The sequence below is a fragment of the Gymnoscopelus braueri genome (assembly GCF_963280865.1).
Source record: "Gymnoscopelus braueri genome assembly, chromosome: 21".
Taxonomy (NCBI): domain Eukaryota; kingdom Metazoa; phylum Chordata; class Actinopteri; order Myctophiformes; family Myctophidae; genus Gymnoscopelus; species Gymnoscopelus braueri.
In genome coordinates, this window is record NC_137623.1 from 28,235,258 (window position 1) to 28,248,631 (window position 13,374).

Genomic DNA, 13,374 nt, shown 5'->3' on the forward strand with positions numbered 1-13,374 from the left:
GACCCCCAGTTGCAAATTTGAGTTACAAAAGTTTGCTTTAAATATATATATATTCAAAGATTTGCAAAATTTTTCACAATTTAAATAGCGAATCTACAAGCTTGTATATCTGCTATTTTTGAATAGCCAAAGTATAAAATAATGGTTATAGCTAAAATCTAAAATGACACAGAGGCGTTCCCGGTCTTAATGGGTTAATGCGTAGAGCTCAACCATGGCCTGGGGGCAATGGGACAGGGGGGAGCTCCCTTAGCAGTCTTGTAAGCCCTCAGCGGGACTTTCAGTTTGTCAAAAATATGACACATAGACAATTTTGGGCGATGTCCGTAGATGGTGAATTTCTTTCACATTTCTTTCAAAGTGTGAAAAAAACAGGAAATCGTAGAATAAGGATCTGAACTTGAAAATACTTCACTGCCAAGTACAGCTGATGGAATTGGCCTTTCTTGCATGTGGTTATACTTAAGCCCCAAACTACAGACACTGTGGTACATACAGACATACAATTCTCTAGAGACAAATAAATGGTAAACGGACGTAAGACCCACAGCTTAATATTCTGGTAGGAGGAAGGTGAGCAATGATGATGCAATAGGTGAGGAGCTAATAGCCGAAGGCCTGCGGTCCAGACCAGTGAATCAGAAGTAAATACTTCTGTTATTAAAACCACAAGAGAGGCACCAAGGAGCCATCATAGCTGCCAGAAAGATTGTCCTGGACTCCTGTGTGTTATTGCCTTGCCCACTACTTTTAACATCACACTTTTTACTAGTTGAAGCACTATTTTATGGTTATACTTTGTGCTCTAATGTGCAAGTCACCTCCCCTGCTAAAGAGATGGCTCTCATTTTAATTGTGTCTCAGTGTTGTCCATGAATCTTCGCTTTTTACGGTTGTATTTTACCTTGTTTTTTAATAGACTTCCTGTCATGGCCTGATGGTTGTCTCGCAGCGTCTGAAAGACCTTGTATTGTTAGGCTGTGCAAAACACAAAGCCTTTTCAAAGCTCGTCAAATTATAGCCTTTGCTTTCAAGCAATGAAGACGAAAAGCTATGAGTCATTACAGAATATGAACCCATGCAAACAAACTGTGTGTGAGAGAGAGAGAGAGAGAGAGAGAGAGAGAGAGAGAGAGAGAGAGAGAGAGAGAGAGAGAGAGAGAGAGAGAGAGAGAGAGAGAGAGAGAGACAGAGAGACAGAGAGACAGAGAGACAGACACACACAGGTTTGGCCCTGTCCTTAAATCAATTATAATACTCCTTTGTGAGTCATCAGTCTCCACATACTCCACTGTATTCCCTGGGTGTCTGGAATGCACTAGACTGCTTCAGATGCTCCTCAGCTGGGCTGGGAGCACTACAAACACATAAATGTATTTGTAGGCAAGCTGCGCTCTGCCGCCCTGGCAAACCCTCGTCAGTTGGACATTCATCTAGAGCTTCACTGTCATCTTTGAAGCAGAACTTGGTCCAAGAACTGTAAGCTGCCCGAAGCTCAGTCCAAGGTCTCTTTGGTGCTTGGCATCTCTTCTGCGCAGAAGGTTGGAACCCAGCATAGATTAGATTCTTTAGCGCAAGGTTCAGGGTTACTGGGAGGCCACAGGATTTAAACAGAATTAGTATGAGAAAATAGAATGGGACAAATGCAAATATTATCTGCTGCAATATGTGGAGCAGTCACAAAAATTAACACTTAATACAGGGCTACTGATAAAATGGATACATTCTGTACATGACTAACTAATTGTTGCAATAGTGCATTGCAGAACATGCTGTACTTTCAGACAGAAGTTCATCCTAGACAGTAGACATAAAGCTCACCGGTTAGCTTCATAATTGCAAGTTGCTTGTAATCAGAATGCTGACAATTCAAATCTCTAAAATGGGGAAGGAGAGTTAGTAACAATCTCCTTTTCTCATTGAACTCTTGTACCACTGCCATGCCCTTCATCACCACAATGAATTGTCATCTTCTGTAATGAAGCTGTGCAATGGCTAAAAGCACAAGACAAGCAGTACAGGACAAGCAGTCACAGATTTGAAAAATAATAGAATAATTACAATAATAACCGTAATCTTTATTTGCACTGCACTTTTTAAAGGATCTACACCATGAATTTAAAAAATAATAATAATATTTAATATCCTATTGTTTATGTCCCTCAAACGTTTTTCAAAAGGTTTGAGCCTAAATCAAGCCTCAGATACTCATTCCAACTAACTTCTCTCTGGCTTATAAAGCACTTTCACCTGCAATACCACATTGTCCTGTTTGGCACGGGGCGCTATTGAGCCAGTTTGTATGTTATCTCCTGGTTCTGTGTGGAAAAAGTATAAAAAATAAAAAATAAAATAAATATTTTTATTATTATTATTTTTTGGAACTGAAGAACGGGAGGGATTGTACCCTGACGTGACGTCACGTCAGGGTGTAAATCAGTTTGACCTGTTTTGAGACCAATTTACAGAAAACCCAAGATTTGCTGTGAAAGCCTGAGTGTTCAAACTGGGGTATTTTTGTGGATAGAAGAGAGGACCAAAAACACACAAAAAAGAAGACAATTTTAAAATTCATGGTGTAGTCCCTTTAAAACAAATGTTACAGAGAACATTATGGCAGGATAAAAGCAAAAAGATTAATCGACAAACGTATGTGAGTGTAAGCTTTCTCTACCCTTGAAACTGCACATCCAGGATGTTACCTTGGATGAGAATTTGATGCATTAACTTCCGTGTTTAAGTTAAGTCTAAAACAAAACTAGAGTCAAGGTCTCACTGTCTGTGTTCCAGTGAGAGACTTTGTTTGCTTTCTCCATGGGTGATTGTGGGTTGAGTGTGGAAGGGTGTGCCTATGCATGGGCTTGACCCCACTGGGGATGGTGGTTTCTCTGACTTGGCACAACACTTGTCTGACAGAACTGCTACTGTGGTGAAATCGGTTACTGTATTCAATCTAAAGACCACATTCTGCTTTGTGTGGCGGTTTCAGAAATGGCATGGTTTCACAAAGAAAGCATACTGCACAGTTCAGCGCGGGCATTGAGATGTTTTTACCTTTAACCTCCACTCACTCTCCGTGATTCCATGGTCTTAATATAGCTGGAGGAAGTGTCCAATGTACCGTAAATGTATGCTTATTACAGCATTTGCAGCCACATCACTGCAGCACTTCTTCAAAAAGGGGATATCTCACGTACAACGGGGCTGATATTCTTTTTGCGTTTTAATGTTTAACACATCCACCGCCAGAGGTTAATCTCATAATGTACTCACCAGTGCCAAGGTGTTTTTGTTGTTTTTTTGTTTTTTTCATGTCGCCATAGATCTTGTTAAAATCCTTAAGATTGAGCCGTGAACGGTCTGTTTACATCCGCGAGATCTCCCTGTATCTCCCAGTGAAGACCGCATGTCAAACGGAGTTCCATGATTGTAGTTAGAGCGGATTACGTTAAACAGTGAAATGCGAGGAGAAAAAACTACAGGAAGAGAATTGAGTTTCAGTTTCGTCTGTAGAATGGGAGCGGGCGTGATCGTCGAAACCGGATCCCAAATAATTCTATTTCCTGTCATCAAACCGGAAACGGAAGTGGATCAAAAAAAATCCGAAAGTGCACCCGGACCGCGCATGCGCGAAAAGACCGCAGCCCGTAGGACTACGGGCTCGGCGCTTAACCGTTGGATTTAACGGCCCGTAGAACTACGGGCCCGGCGGTAAAGGTGTTAACACAGTTTTGGGCAGGAACCCCTATTTGTATACCTTTCAGGACGGGAATCCCTTGTGGGGGTTCTTGTTGCTATGTACAGTATATAGCAACATACATTTGTTGTCATTTTTGAATAGATATTTGAAGTTTTTCAGAAAACTTAGGTTAGGATTTAGAAGGCGTTTTTAGAATTGGCCTCAGGTCTAAATGGGTGCAGTACATACCTGCTGCTATGTTCATACACCTAATGTCTAACCTCCTGTACCAGATGGATATGCTATGTGATATGTAGATATCTTTTGTTTGATTTTTCTTTTCTTTTTTCCCCCTTGCTCCCCTATGTCCCGCCCTGTTCTTTTTCTTTCTCTTTCTGGAAACGACAAATCGATGGAGCTCACACAAAAACTAATTTCACCCACTTTTTTTGTAAACCTGTGATGTGACAATTGAGTTGACTCATTGAGCCATTTAAAATAGTTACCCGTGTTTGAATCTGACCCTGTCATGTTTTACATCGCTATCCTTTCTCTCTGCCCTTAGTTTCTTGTCTCTCTACACTGACCTATCTGAAATGAAGCGTGAAAATGCCAAAATAAATCTTAAAAAAAAGAAAAAGAAAAGGGGCTATAAAAGCGCTTAATCCCCACGTCTACCACAAAAAGCTCTTTGGCCAAAGTACTGACTAAGCATGTTGCTGTTATTGCAGCTCAAAGCCCCAGAGATAAATTAATAAAGTGGCGTATTTAACAAGTGTTTTGGGGCGTAGGTTTTAGCGGTTTTTTTTAGAGGCTGTAAACTGTGTGTAAACAATGTCTTCACAAGCCAGTGCCTGACAAAGGGTCTCGTCTCTGAGGAGAGAACCCGGCTTATTTTCTTTTCTTCTTTTTTATTAATGTTTTACATCCATATGACCAAGCTCAGCTTTTATCATTCCTGACCAGCTATTACATCCCTGGAGAGAGGAGAGCACATGCAATTCCGAATTCTGTTATAGCCAGGCGGCAAGAATTCGGTTTTGAAAATGAAGCCAATGAGGAAGTCATTAAAACGCTGCAGTACTCATTCATTAATGACCAAGAGGGTGTCGCTATTTCCACTACTGCAGAATAATTAACACTCCATTCAAGTGAATGGGTATTTGGCCGGACTTTACACTTTGTTTTATTACTGTAGTAGTTTTAAATTGCTAGTTTAAAGTCTTCTTTTTTTTTTACCATGATAAGCGTTTTTGTAAATTATGGTCTCATACATTTTTTAATTGATGATAAAGTAGGGTATGCTTCTAGGGCTTCTACTGGTTCTACCGAGTGAAGACCCGCCAATAGCATTTGTTTCCAGTGATGGTGGTTTTGAATTAGCTGAAGTACGTGGCTTCAAAACGGGTCTGTAGAAACCAATGGGTGACATTGCTTTTTCCCAGTGTACATATTTTCTTACAGTCTATGGCTATAGCGTGCCCTTTAATTGATCTTTTGGGGTTGTATTTTGTTATTGTATTTCTTTGTCCTGGCTACTAAGACCATGTGATCATGGATTCCAAAACATTGCTATTGCTATTCATGTCCAAGGTCAGCTATGTTGTAGTCATGTACATATTTTAATTGCCAGCACATACTGCAGATGGACTAGGGATGGCCCTGCCCATACTTTGTGATTCGTATGTCTTTCATTTGTCCCTGCAATAAAAGTCCCGCATGGTGTTTTCCCTAGCCACACATTTTTAGAAGCCTGAAGAGGTTTGGTCATCTCGTTAAACGGTTGTCCCCTTCGCCTCCCACCTCATCTCCCAAATGACTTTGCTCCATAAGTGTACGTTACATATTTTACAGTGCAGTTATTTGTGTCTCCGCAGTGGTTTGTTCACTCGCCGCCTCAGGGCCATGGCACACCAAACTTGAATCTTATCTTTTTCTTTTTTCTTCTAAAATACGCTTGTTCTGGTTGCTTGCAAAACATAATAATTAGGAGAAACCTCCGTACATCCGTCTACAAATGTCGTGACCACTTAACTGAATGTTGCCTTTATTTTACAGCTTGTTGTTAAATTGAGCAGGTGTTTGTTTACTCATCGCGTTAGCCAAATAATTTCTTCAAATCACCTTCACCAAATAGTCGCCATTCTTTTCGTGGCCAAAATCTGGAGTGCTGGTTTTAACTGGTTAAAAATTGTCCTGTAATACACTCTAGAGGGCTGAAGGACCACTCTGGATCTTGCTGTGTACCACAAGGGTGCAATTACAGTCAATTGGCTCTTCATTTGTGTGTTCGCTCCCTGCCACCCCTATACACTCCACCACTCACAGAGGAGCCATTCACACTGCAGAATTGGTTCCATATGGTGCCATTGTTGTAGGACGTGCGGTGCTATACTGCAGCAACTTTAAGGACTCACAAATTGGAGACTGGCGTGGGGGCTCTGAAGCCTCTTGTAAATATTTATACAGCCTGTCATTCTGTCTTTGTGTCAACCGCTCCGTGTCAGAACACTGAATAACAAATGGATCTGGAGTGGTGGAGCCTGAAGACAGCAGCGGTGTATTTGAGAGGGAAAAGAAGGGATTGGGGTGCAGGGGGTAATATGGGTCTGAAGGGTAGAGGGGGGGGGGGGAGTTTGTGCTTGTGTGTGTGTGTGTGTGTGTGTGTGTGTGTGTGTGTGTGTGTGTGTGTGTGTGTGTGTGTGTGTGTGTGTGTGTGTGTGTGTGTGTGTGTGTGTGTGTGTGTGTGTGTGTGTGTGTGTGTGTGTGTGTGTGGGGAGCTTGTATGTTGGTATGTGTCTGGCTCCGTGCCATGACTCTGCTCTGTGAGTCGGCCCCCCCAATCTATTAGTGTGGTGTGTGTGTTGTGTGTGAGTACATCTCTGTCTCATGCGCAGACGATCCGCTGATCCGCCGTTTTCCTTTTCAGTGGGGTTAAAGATTGGGTCAGTGTGAAAACGTCGTTGCATTAACATCCCTCCTTGGGGAACTCCTAAAATTAGCTACCCCCCTAAGTCAGCATCTTCATGACTAACTATAGAAATGCACTTGATTAATCTCTGTGACGAAACTCAGCGAGCGGTCTTTCACGACCTCCCCCCCTTCATGCCTTCTCATGCTATGAGCTGCAAAACCCCTTGGGTTCGACTTTGCTATAGTCCTCATTAAAGCCATGCTGCATTGGGAGCCTTGGCGGAGGCCATCTGTGAACTGCCTTGCTTATGAATGCTTAAGAATGGGCCTTGGCCTCATCATAAAAAGCCATAAATCCTGTGGGTGCTGTTGTGTTCTATTAGAACCCTTTGCACCCTTCTCACACGCCCTGACAAACACACACACACACACACACACACACACACACACACACACACACACACACACACACACACACACACACACACACACACACACACACACACACACACACACACACACACACACACACAGCTACAAGCAAGCCTCCCCTAGTGAGTCGGGGAGATTTATGGGGAGAGGCTGGGTTCATCAAGCGCCGTCTCCCCCCGGGGGGTTGTCACGACCGCATTTGTATGCCGGGGATTCTCTTTACGGCTTGAAAAACGAGCCCAGCACAGGCGCTGGAGAGGCACATCCAAAAACTTTGCCTTTCCTTCTAGAATAAGAACGGGAGCGGCACATTAAGCGAAATTAAATTTCCGGGTGAAGTTCGCGGCGATCTCCCAAACAATATTTATTTCACAAAGGCTAATGAAAATGTATTAGCTTTGGGAACTTTGAAGTTGGATAACTCCTGAACTTGATAGAGAGTTGAGGGAGAGGAAAACATCTTTGTAGAAAAAGTGATGCTGTCCTGCAGCCAATGATATTGCCGCATTGTGACTGCAGATGTTGTTGTTCCCAACGATGAGAGCCGGAGGACGTAGATGGTCTTTGGGAGCTCCTTTGCCACTTTAACTAGGATTTCACTTTCCAAACCCCGCCAGTGAAACCCGCATTAATTTTTGTCGGTGAAACACATGTTTTTGCCTTTGAGGCGTGAGGGCAGAGTGCGGTTTCATTTGAAACGCTGCCTGACAGGTGTGTCTGGAAAAGGAGATAAAGCATGGCAAAGGAATATACTCGGCTGTCCTTTCTTTTTTTCTTCACCTCTGCTCATGATTGAAAGGTTCCCGTCAAAGTAAAAAATAAACTCTCCCTGAAGAAACTGTGGTCTGAAAAGATTTTACAAACATCTGGCTACCTCTGTGATTAATTCTAAATCTCACCGCTCGACATTACCGTAAACCTTCGCAAGGTTACGTGGATTTAGTTCTTCCACCTTTCACCTTTGGTCACACGTTCGCTGTGGGCATATGTGATGGTCTATCAAGAGGTATAATGTCCAACACATGCTGACCATAAAAAGAGGGGGTTTGGGAGTGAAAATGTATCCGTTTCCAGAGCAGTGATACATTATTGTGACTAGGGACCCAGGTATGCGCTGAGTGATGGCGAACATGCGTCGCCATCACGACTCCTTGACCACCCTCGGCGACCATATCGGGTAACCGGTTGTGGAGACGAGCCGCCCTCATCGCTCGACAACTGCCCAGGGCCTTTGATTCTATTGGTCAGAGGTTAATGGGTTGGGCGCCGTGACGATACGCATTTTAGGGGTAAAATGTCTATTTCTGTCTGGGATGTTTTTCTCTCCATCTACATTTTTCTCTCTCTCTCTTTATGCTTCTGTTTTTCTATCGTTCTTACCTTGTTCACATCCTCTCTCTGTCTTTATTGTTCCGCTGTCTCTGTCACTTTCTATAGACAATTATTCTGTACACTCCTTTTTAACCTCTCAGAGGATGGAGAAATAACTATTTTACACACACGCACACACACACACACACACACACACACACACACACACACACACACACACACACACACACACACACACACACACGCACACGCACACGCACACACACACGTGGCGTAGACACAGTAGACATTGTATAAGCTCCAGTAGCGATTAAGGAAATGGCCTGGAAGGTCTCCAGTTGAGGCCATTGTTCTGCTGTGCAATTCAATTAAGCTTTTAACCTCTCAAGAAACCATTAGACGCAGTGTTTATGGGAGAGGACAATGTCAGCTACTAACCAATGTATGATTTGGTTTGAACCCATGACCCATGACCCATAGATCCTTCATTTATTCTTGCCAGATGAAATTTAGGTGTCTAAAAAACTGAGTTGTTTACAGTGCACACACTATGAATTAGCAAACGTAACAGGCAAAGGAAAAATGCCTATAGGAGCCCAAGTCAATACAAGGCCATTATTGTTTTTTCTCCATTGGTTTATAAATAAATAAGTTATTGATTTGGCTAGCCAGAGCTTCTCAGATTGTGGAGGCATTTTAGTTTTTAGACTTTGAAAAAGCAGATGGTCTTGCCTGTGGTTCTTGCACCGAACCCCGGCTGGAAGGAGATTATATATTATATTATACTGTAGACAGCAGCCAAACTGAGCAAGCCCTCAGAATAACAAGTGAAATCTTAAAACCTCACTTTCTCTGCCATTCTCTTGCCACGGCTTTTAAAATTACAATAACACATTTATTTGACTATCTAAATTTACATAATAGGGAATAATTCACAACAGTGTTTGGTGTATGGAAACCTTTCAATTGTGTTCTTACATTAACATTTCAAATCTAAGCAAAAGCCAAAACTCAAACTGAGTATAAAGCAAACACTTTTGCAGTCTTATAGTACATGTTATAAAAGTCATGATGATCTGCCTCCTCCCCTACATTTAAACACAGCTAACAGGCAGACTGAGTGTCAACATAGGCTGCACTTATATAATGGCCTCTCGTTGAGTATATGAGGAAGAGCTCCACACAGCCAATTCATCAGCAGAAATGTCAAACACAGGATTTCATTCTCCTTTCTGAGTGACCTAATGTTGTTGTGTCATGTGTTTGTTCCTGGCAGAGATGGAGCCATGGATCTTCAGGTTCAAGGCAGAGGGCACAGTGGATTATTCCCAGCTGACGTTTGACCCCGGGCAGAACGAACTGATTGTTGGAGCCAGGTAACCCCTGTCTGTTTCTTTTCTTTTCTTTTCTTTTCTTTTCTTTTCTTTTCTTTTCTTTTCTTTTCTTTTCTTTTCTTTTCTTTTCTTTTCTTTTCTTTTCTTTCTTTCTTTCTTTCTCACAATATAGTGCTTTCACCAAAAGATATCACTTACCCTACTTTTAACTTCAAATTCCGTTCTTTTAAGCATATTGCATCAACTCTTCCTCAATTTTTTTACTTATTTTTGCCACCCCTTATTTTTTCTGAAATGATGCCGTAGACAAATTGCATGCTGCACTGTCTACTAATGGCTCGGCCGTCAATACAAAAAGAGACCCTCGCCTCAAAGAGAACATGGAGACAGCAGTGCAGCCTGCAACATGGAGAGCAACAACATCACAAACAGAAAACCCAGCGCGCCGGGGGAATTCACTAATGGACCCGCGGAACGTTGACGGAAGACTAAGTACAGAATTAGCAAAGACTTGTGTGGGTGGAGAGACAAGGAGTAAAAGGGCAGAGAAGGGAACTATAGCCAAAGGAAATGGTTAGCATGAATCACTGTGACAAAACATGAAGAATTTGCCCGCTGTTATCATCAACCATTTCACTGATGGGGCTGCACTGTCAGCACTATAAAGTTGAATAGCAAACATGGTTGTTTCATTTTAGCTCTTGGAGCATCAGCATCTGGACCCGCAAGTTGTCCTGCAAAGCCCTTGTTATGGTATCGGTCAATACACGGCTGATGTATGGTGTTGGAGCACTAAATAATAGATTTAATGCAATTCCTGGTGCCAACTTGACGGCCGGGGAGTGTCTAACTGTGAAAGGCGGCAATGGCTGGATGGATGGCTGTGGTCTGGATTTGAGCTATGAGTGATAATGGAAGGAAAGAGAGATCGATGCAAATATCAATATAGTTAAGAGAGCCCTGGCCACATCAAAGCTTGGGTGATAGCCACTCTTTGGAAGATTGATAGATCTGTGTGTGTGTGTGTGTGTGTGTGTGTGTGTGTGTGTGTGTGTGTGTGTGTGTGTGTGTGTGTGTGTGTGTGTGTGTGTGTGTGTGTGTGTGTGTGTGTGTGTGTGTGTGTGTGTGTGTGTGTGTGTGTGTGTGTGCGCGCGCACGCTTGTTTTGCTATACTTCTGAGAATCATTGCCTAACCCTAGTCTTCATAAAACAGATTTTTCTTAATCCTAACAAATATAGTACAACGTGTGTGTGTTTGTGTGTGGCCTACACACTGCATACGTACTGTATGTATGTGCACACCAATTTGTATGTCTGCCGGTGCATTAACTGTTCCAAATGCTCAGTCATCATCGAGGTACCCCATGCAGCTACTGATGAAATGCAGATCTTTAAAGGGATAGTACACCCCTAAAATGACTTTTTTTTCCTATCGATTAGTCACCCCATGGAGACTTGAGTTAATGGATATTTTTTTGTTCCGGTAGGGGACACAAAGAGTCTCCTTTATGTCTCCTACCGGAACCGCTGCCTACTGGTCCATTGGTCATCAAATTATTGTCTTAGGAATGCGACAAAAACTAAAAATGAATGAATTCAAGTCTCCATGGGGTGACTAATCGATAGAAAAAAACTATCCCTTTAAGGTGATCTTGGAGAGAGAGGAGTAAAGGGCAATATATGCTCCTACCGATGTCCAAACTTTTCTTCAGAAAGGGAGGTGATATAACTACAAATTGACGTCATTCCCAACTGCTGGTGGGTGGTCTCAGAGCCTTTTCCTCAGAGCACCCCCAGACCCCCTAAAGGTCATTACACACCGGCAAATATACGCAAAATTCGGACTCGTTCCAAATAATTAAAAGACGCTTTTTCGCTTCGCTTTTTCGCTCCATGTAAGCTTGCATTGACTTTATAAGGTTTTTTAGAAAAACGTATTATTCGCATGAAAAATTCGTCCCCGGTGTGTAAGGGGCTTTACTCTCCGAACTAATTTAGTTCAGAAAGCCTGTCTAAAAGTATTTTTTTCCGGAAGGAGCATGTATTGGCCTTAACACGGCCCTCTGCTTGGACATTGATAAACCTGTTGGACAAAAATCAATATGGATAATATTTTACAATAATAAAAAAATATTACTGTAATTGTCAGCTTTTTACATCCTTTCATAGCGGTAGCTGTTGTTTGATGACTTTGGTAATTTAGTTTGGTTTAGCACTGTCTTTTCTGAGGCTGATTGCTATTCAGTGGGGGCAAAACATTTGAAAAGTTCGGAAGACCAAAGCCACAATCTAGCCTCGCCTTACAATGTAATCATAGCAACACAGAGTAGCCTCAGGCAGTGGCAGACTGGCAGCATTATCAGTTAAAATGGGATTCTTCTTACATTTCTTCAGTTACGCTCTCTCTCTCTCTCTCTCTCTCTCTCTCTCTCTCTCTCTCTCTCTCTCTCTCTCTCTCTCTCTCTCTCTCACACACACACCTCCTAACCACACGCAGGTCTTGTCAGTTTATTCCAGATCATAGAGAGAACCAGAACTCTATAAGACCTCCAGTCCTCCCTATGCCCCACACCACAACCTTGACAGGTTGTGCCCACTTTTAAACACTTAAACCCTATAGACTTTGTCGACCGGAGTACCCCAGGGCTCTACACTAGGACCGATCGTATTTCCCTCTACACTGAATCGCTTCGCCGTAAATAGCTGATCTGCAAGCTCACAACGTGTCGCGATGCAATGTTTTGTGAGCTTGTAGATCATCTATTATCAGCAAAGTGTTCGCTCGTAGGGGTCACTAGGGTGTGGTTAAAAACTGGCCAGAGCTGTGGAAGCACTAGTCTAGAGAGTGATGTAGTTTGAAAATGTACAGGAGTAAAGGAGAGATAACTACTGTACTGTACAGTGCTTAGGCCTGTTAGAAGAAACTCTGGCTCCAATCCACGTATCTCCTTCTGTAGGTTTATCTTGCCTCTGCCCCTTAACTCATATTCTTGCCTCCTTCTTTTCTTTTCAGAAATCATCTCTTCAGGTTGAGTCTGGAGGACCTGACATTGATACAAGTGAGTCTTTACCTCTCTCTCTCTCTCTCTCTCTCTCTCTCTCTCTCTCTCTCTCTCTCTCTCTCTCTCTCTCTCTCTCTCTCTCTCTCTCTCTCTCTCTCTCTCATTCTCACTTCTTCCCTTTCTATCTCTCTAATGGTCTTATACTCATCCATTTTGCAGAGGGTCTACTGTGCTGTACTGTATGTACTCCAGTGGCTGATAGGCAGGCTGTCTGATTACAGCACCGGTTCTCAACGTCAGGTCCGGGGACCACCAGGGGGTCGAAATGGACCTTTTTACGGGTCTGTAACTCTGAGACTGTGACAAGTGGATCCAAATATACCCAGGGTCCATTTTGGTTAAATTAACACTGAGGATTTTACAGTGTAGTATAGATTGGTGTCCCAAAGAGGAAGTTTTTTTTGTGTTCTTCCATCTGTACACTCTCAGAGTTAACAGACCCATAAGTGTCCACTTGGACCCCCATGGTGGGCCCCAGACCAAACGTTGAGAAACATTTGGATTACAGACACACACACACACACACGCACACGCACACGCACACGCACTCACACTCACACTCACACTCACACACACACTCACTGGCCCGCTGGCTTCCCTCTGTCTCTGTGCAGACGCCATT

General features: G+C 42.8%; 1 protein-coding gene across 2 annotated transcripts in view; it reads left to right on the forward strand.

Annotated features, from left to right (window-relative positions):
- sema5a (sema domain, seven thrombospondin repeats (type 1 and type 1-like), transmembrane domain (TM) and short cytoplasmic domain, (semaphorin) 5A) overlaps positions 1-13,374 on the forward strand; it is a 159,242-nt gene that overhangs the window by 46,231 nt on the left and 99,637 nt on the right. For both annotated transcript variants that reach the window (XM_080417173.1, XM_080417172.1), the window contains 2 exons: positions 9,633-9,732; positions 12,704-12,749. In XM_080417173.1, the coding sequence (XP_080273299.1) occupies positions 9,633-9,732; positions 12,704-12,749 (146 nt within the window). The remainder of the gene's footprint in view (positions 1-9,632; positions 9,733-12,703; positions 12,750-13,374) is intronic.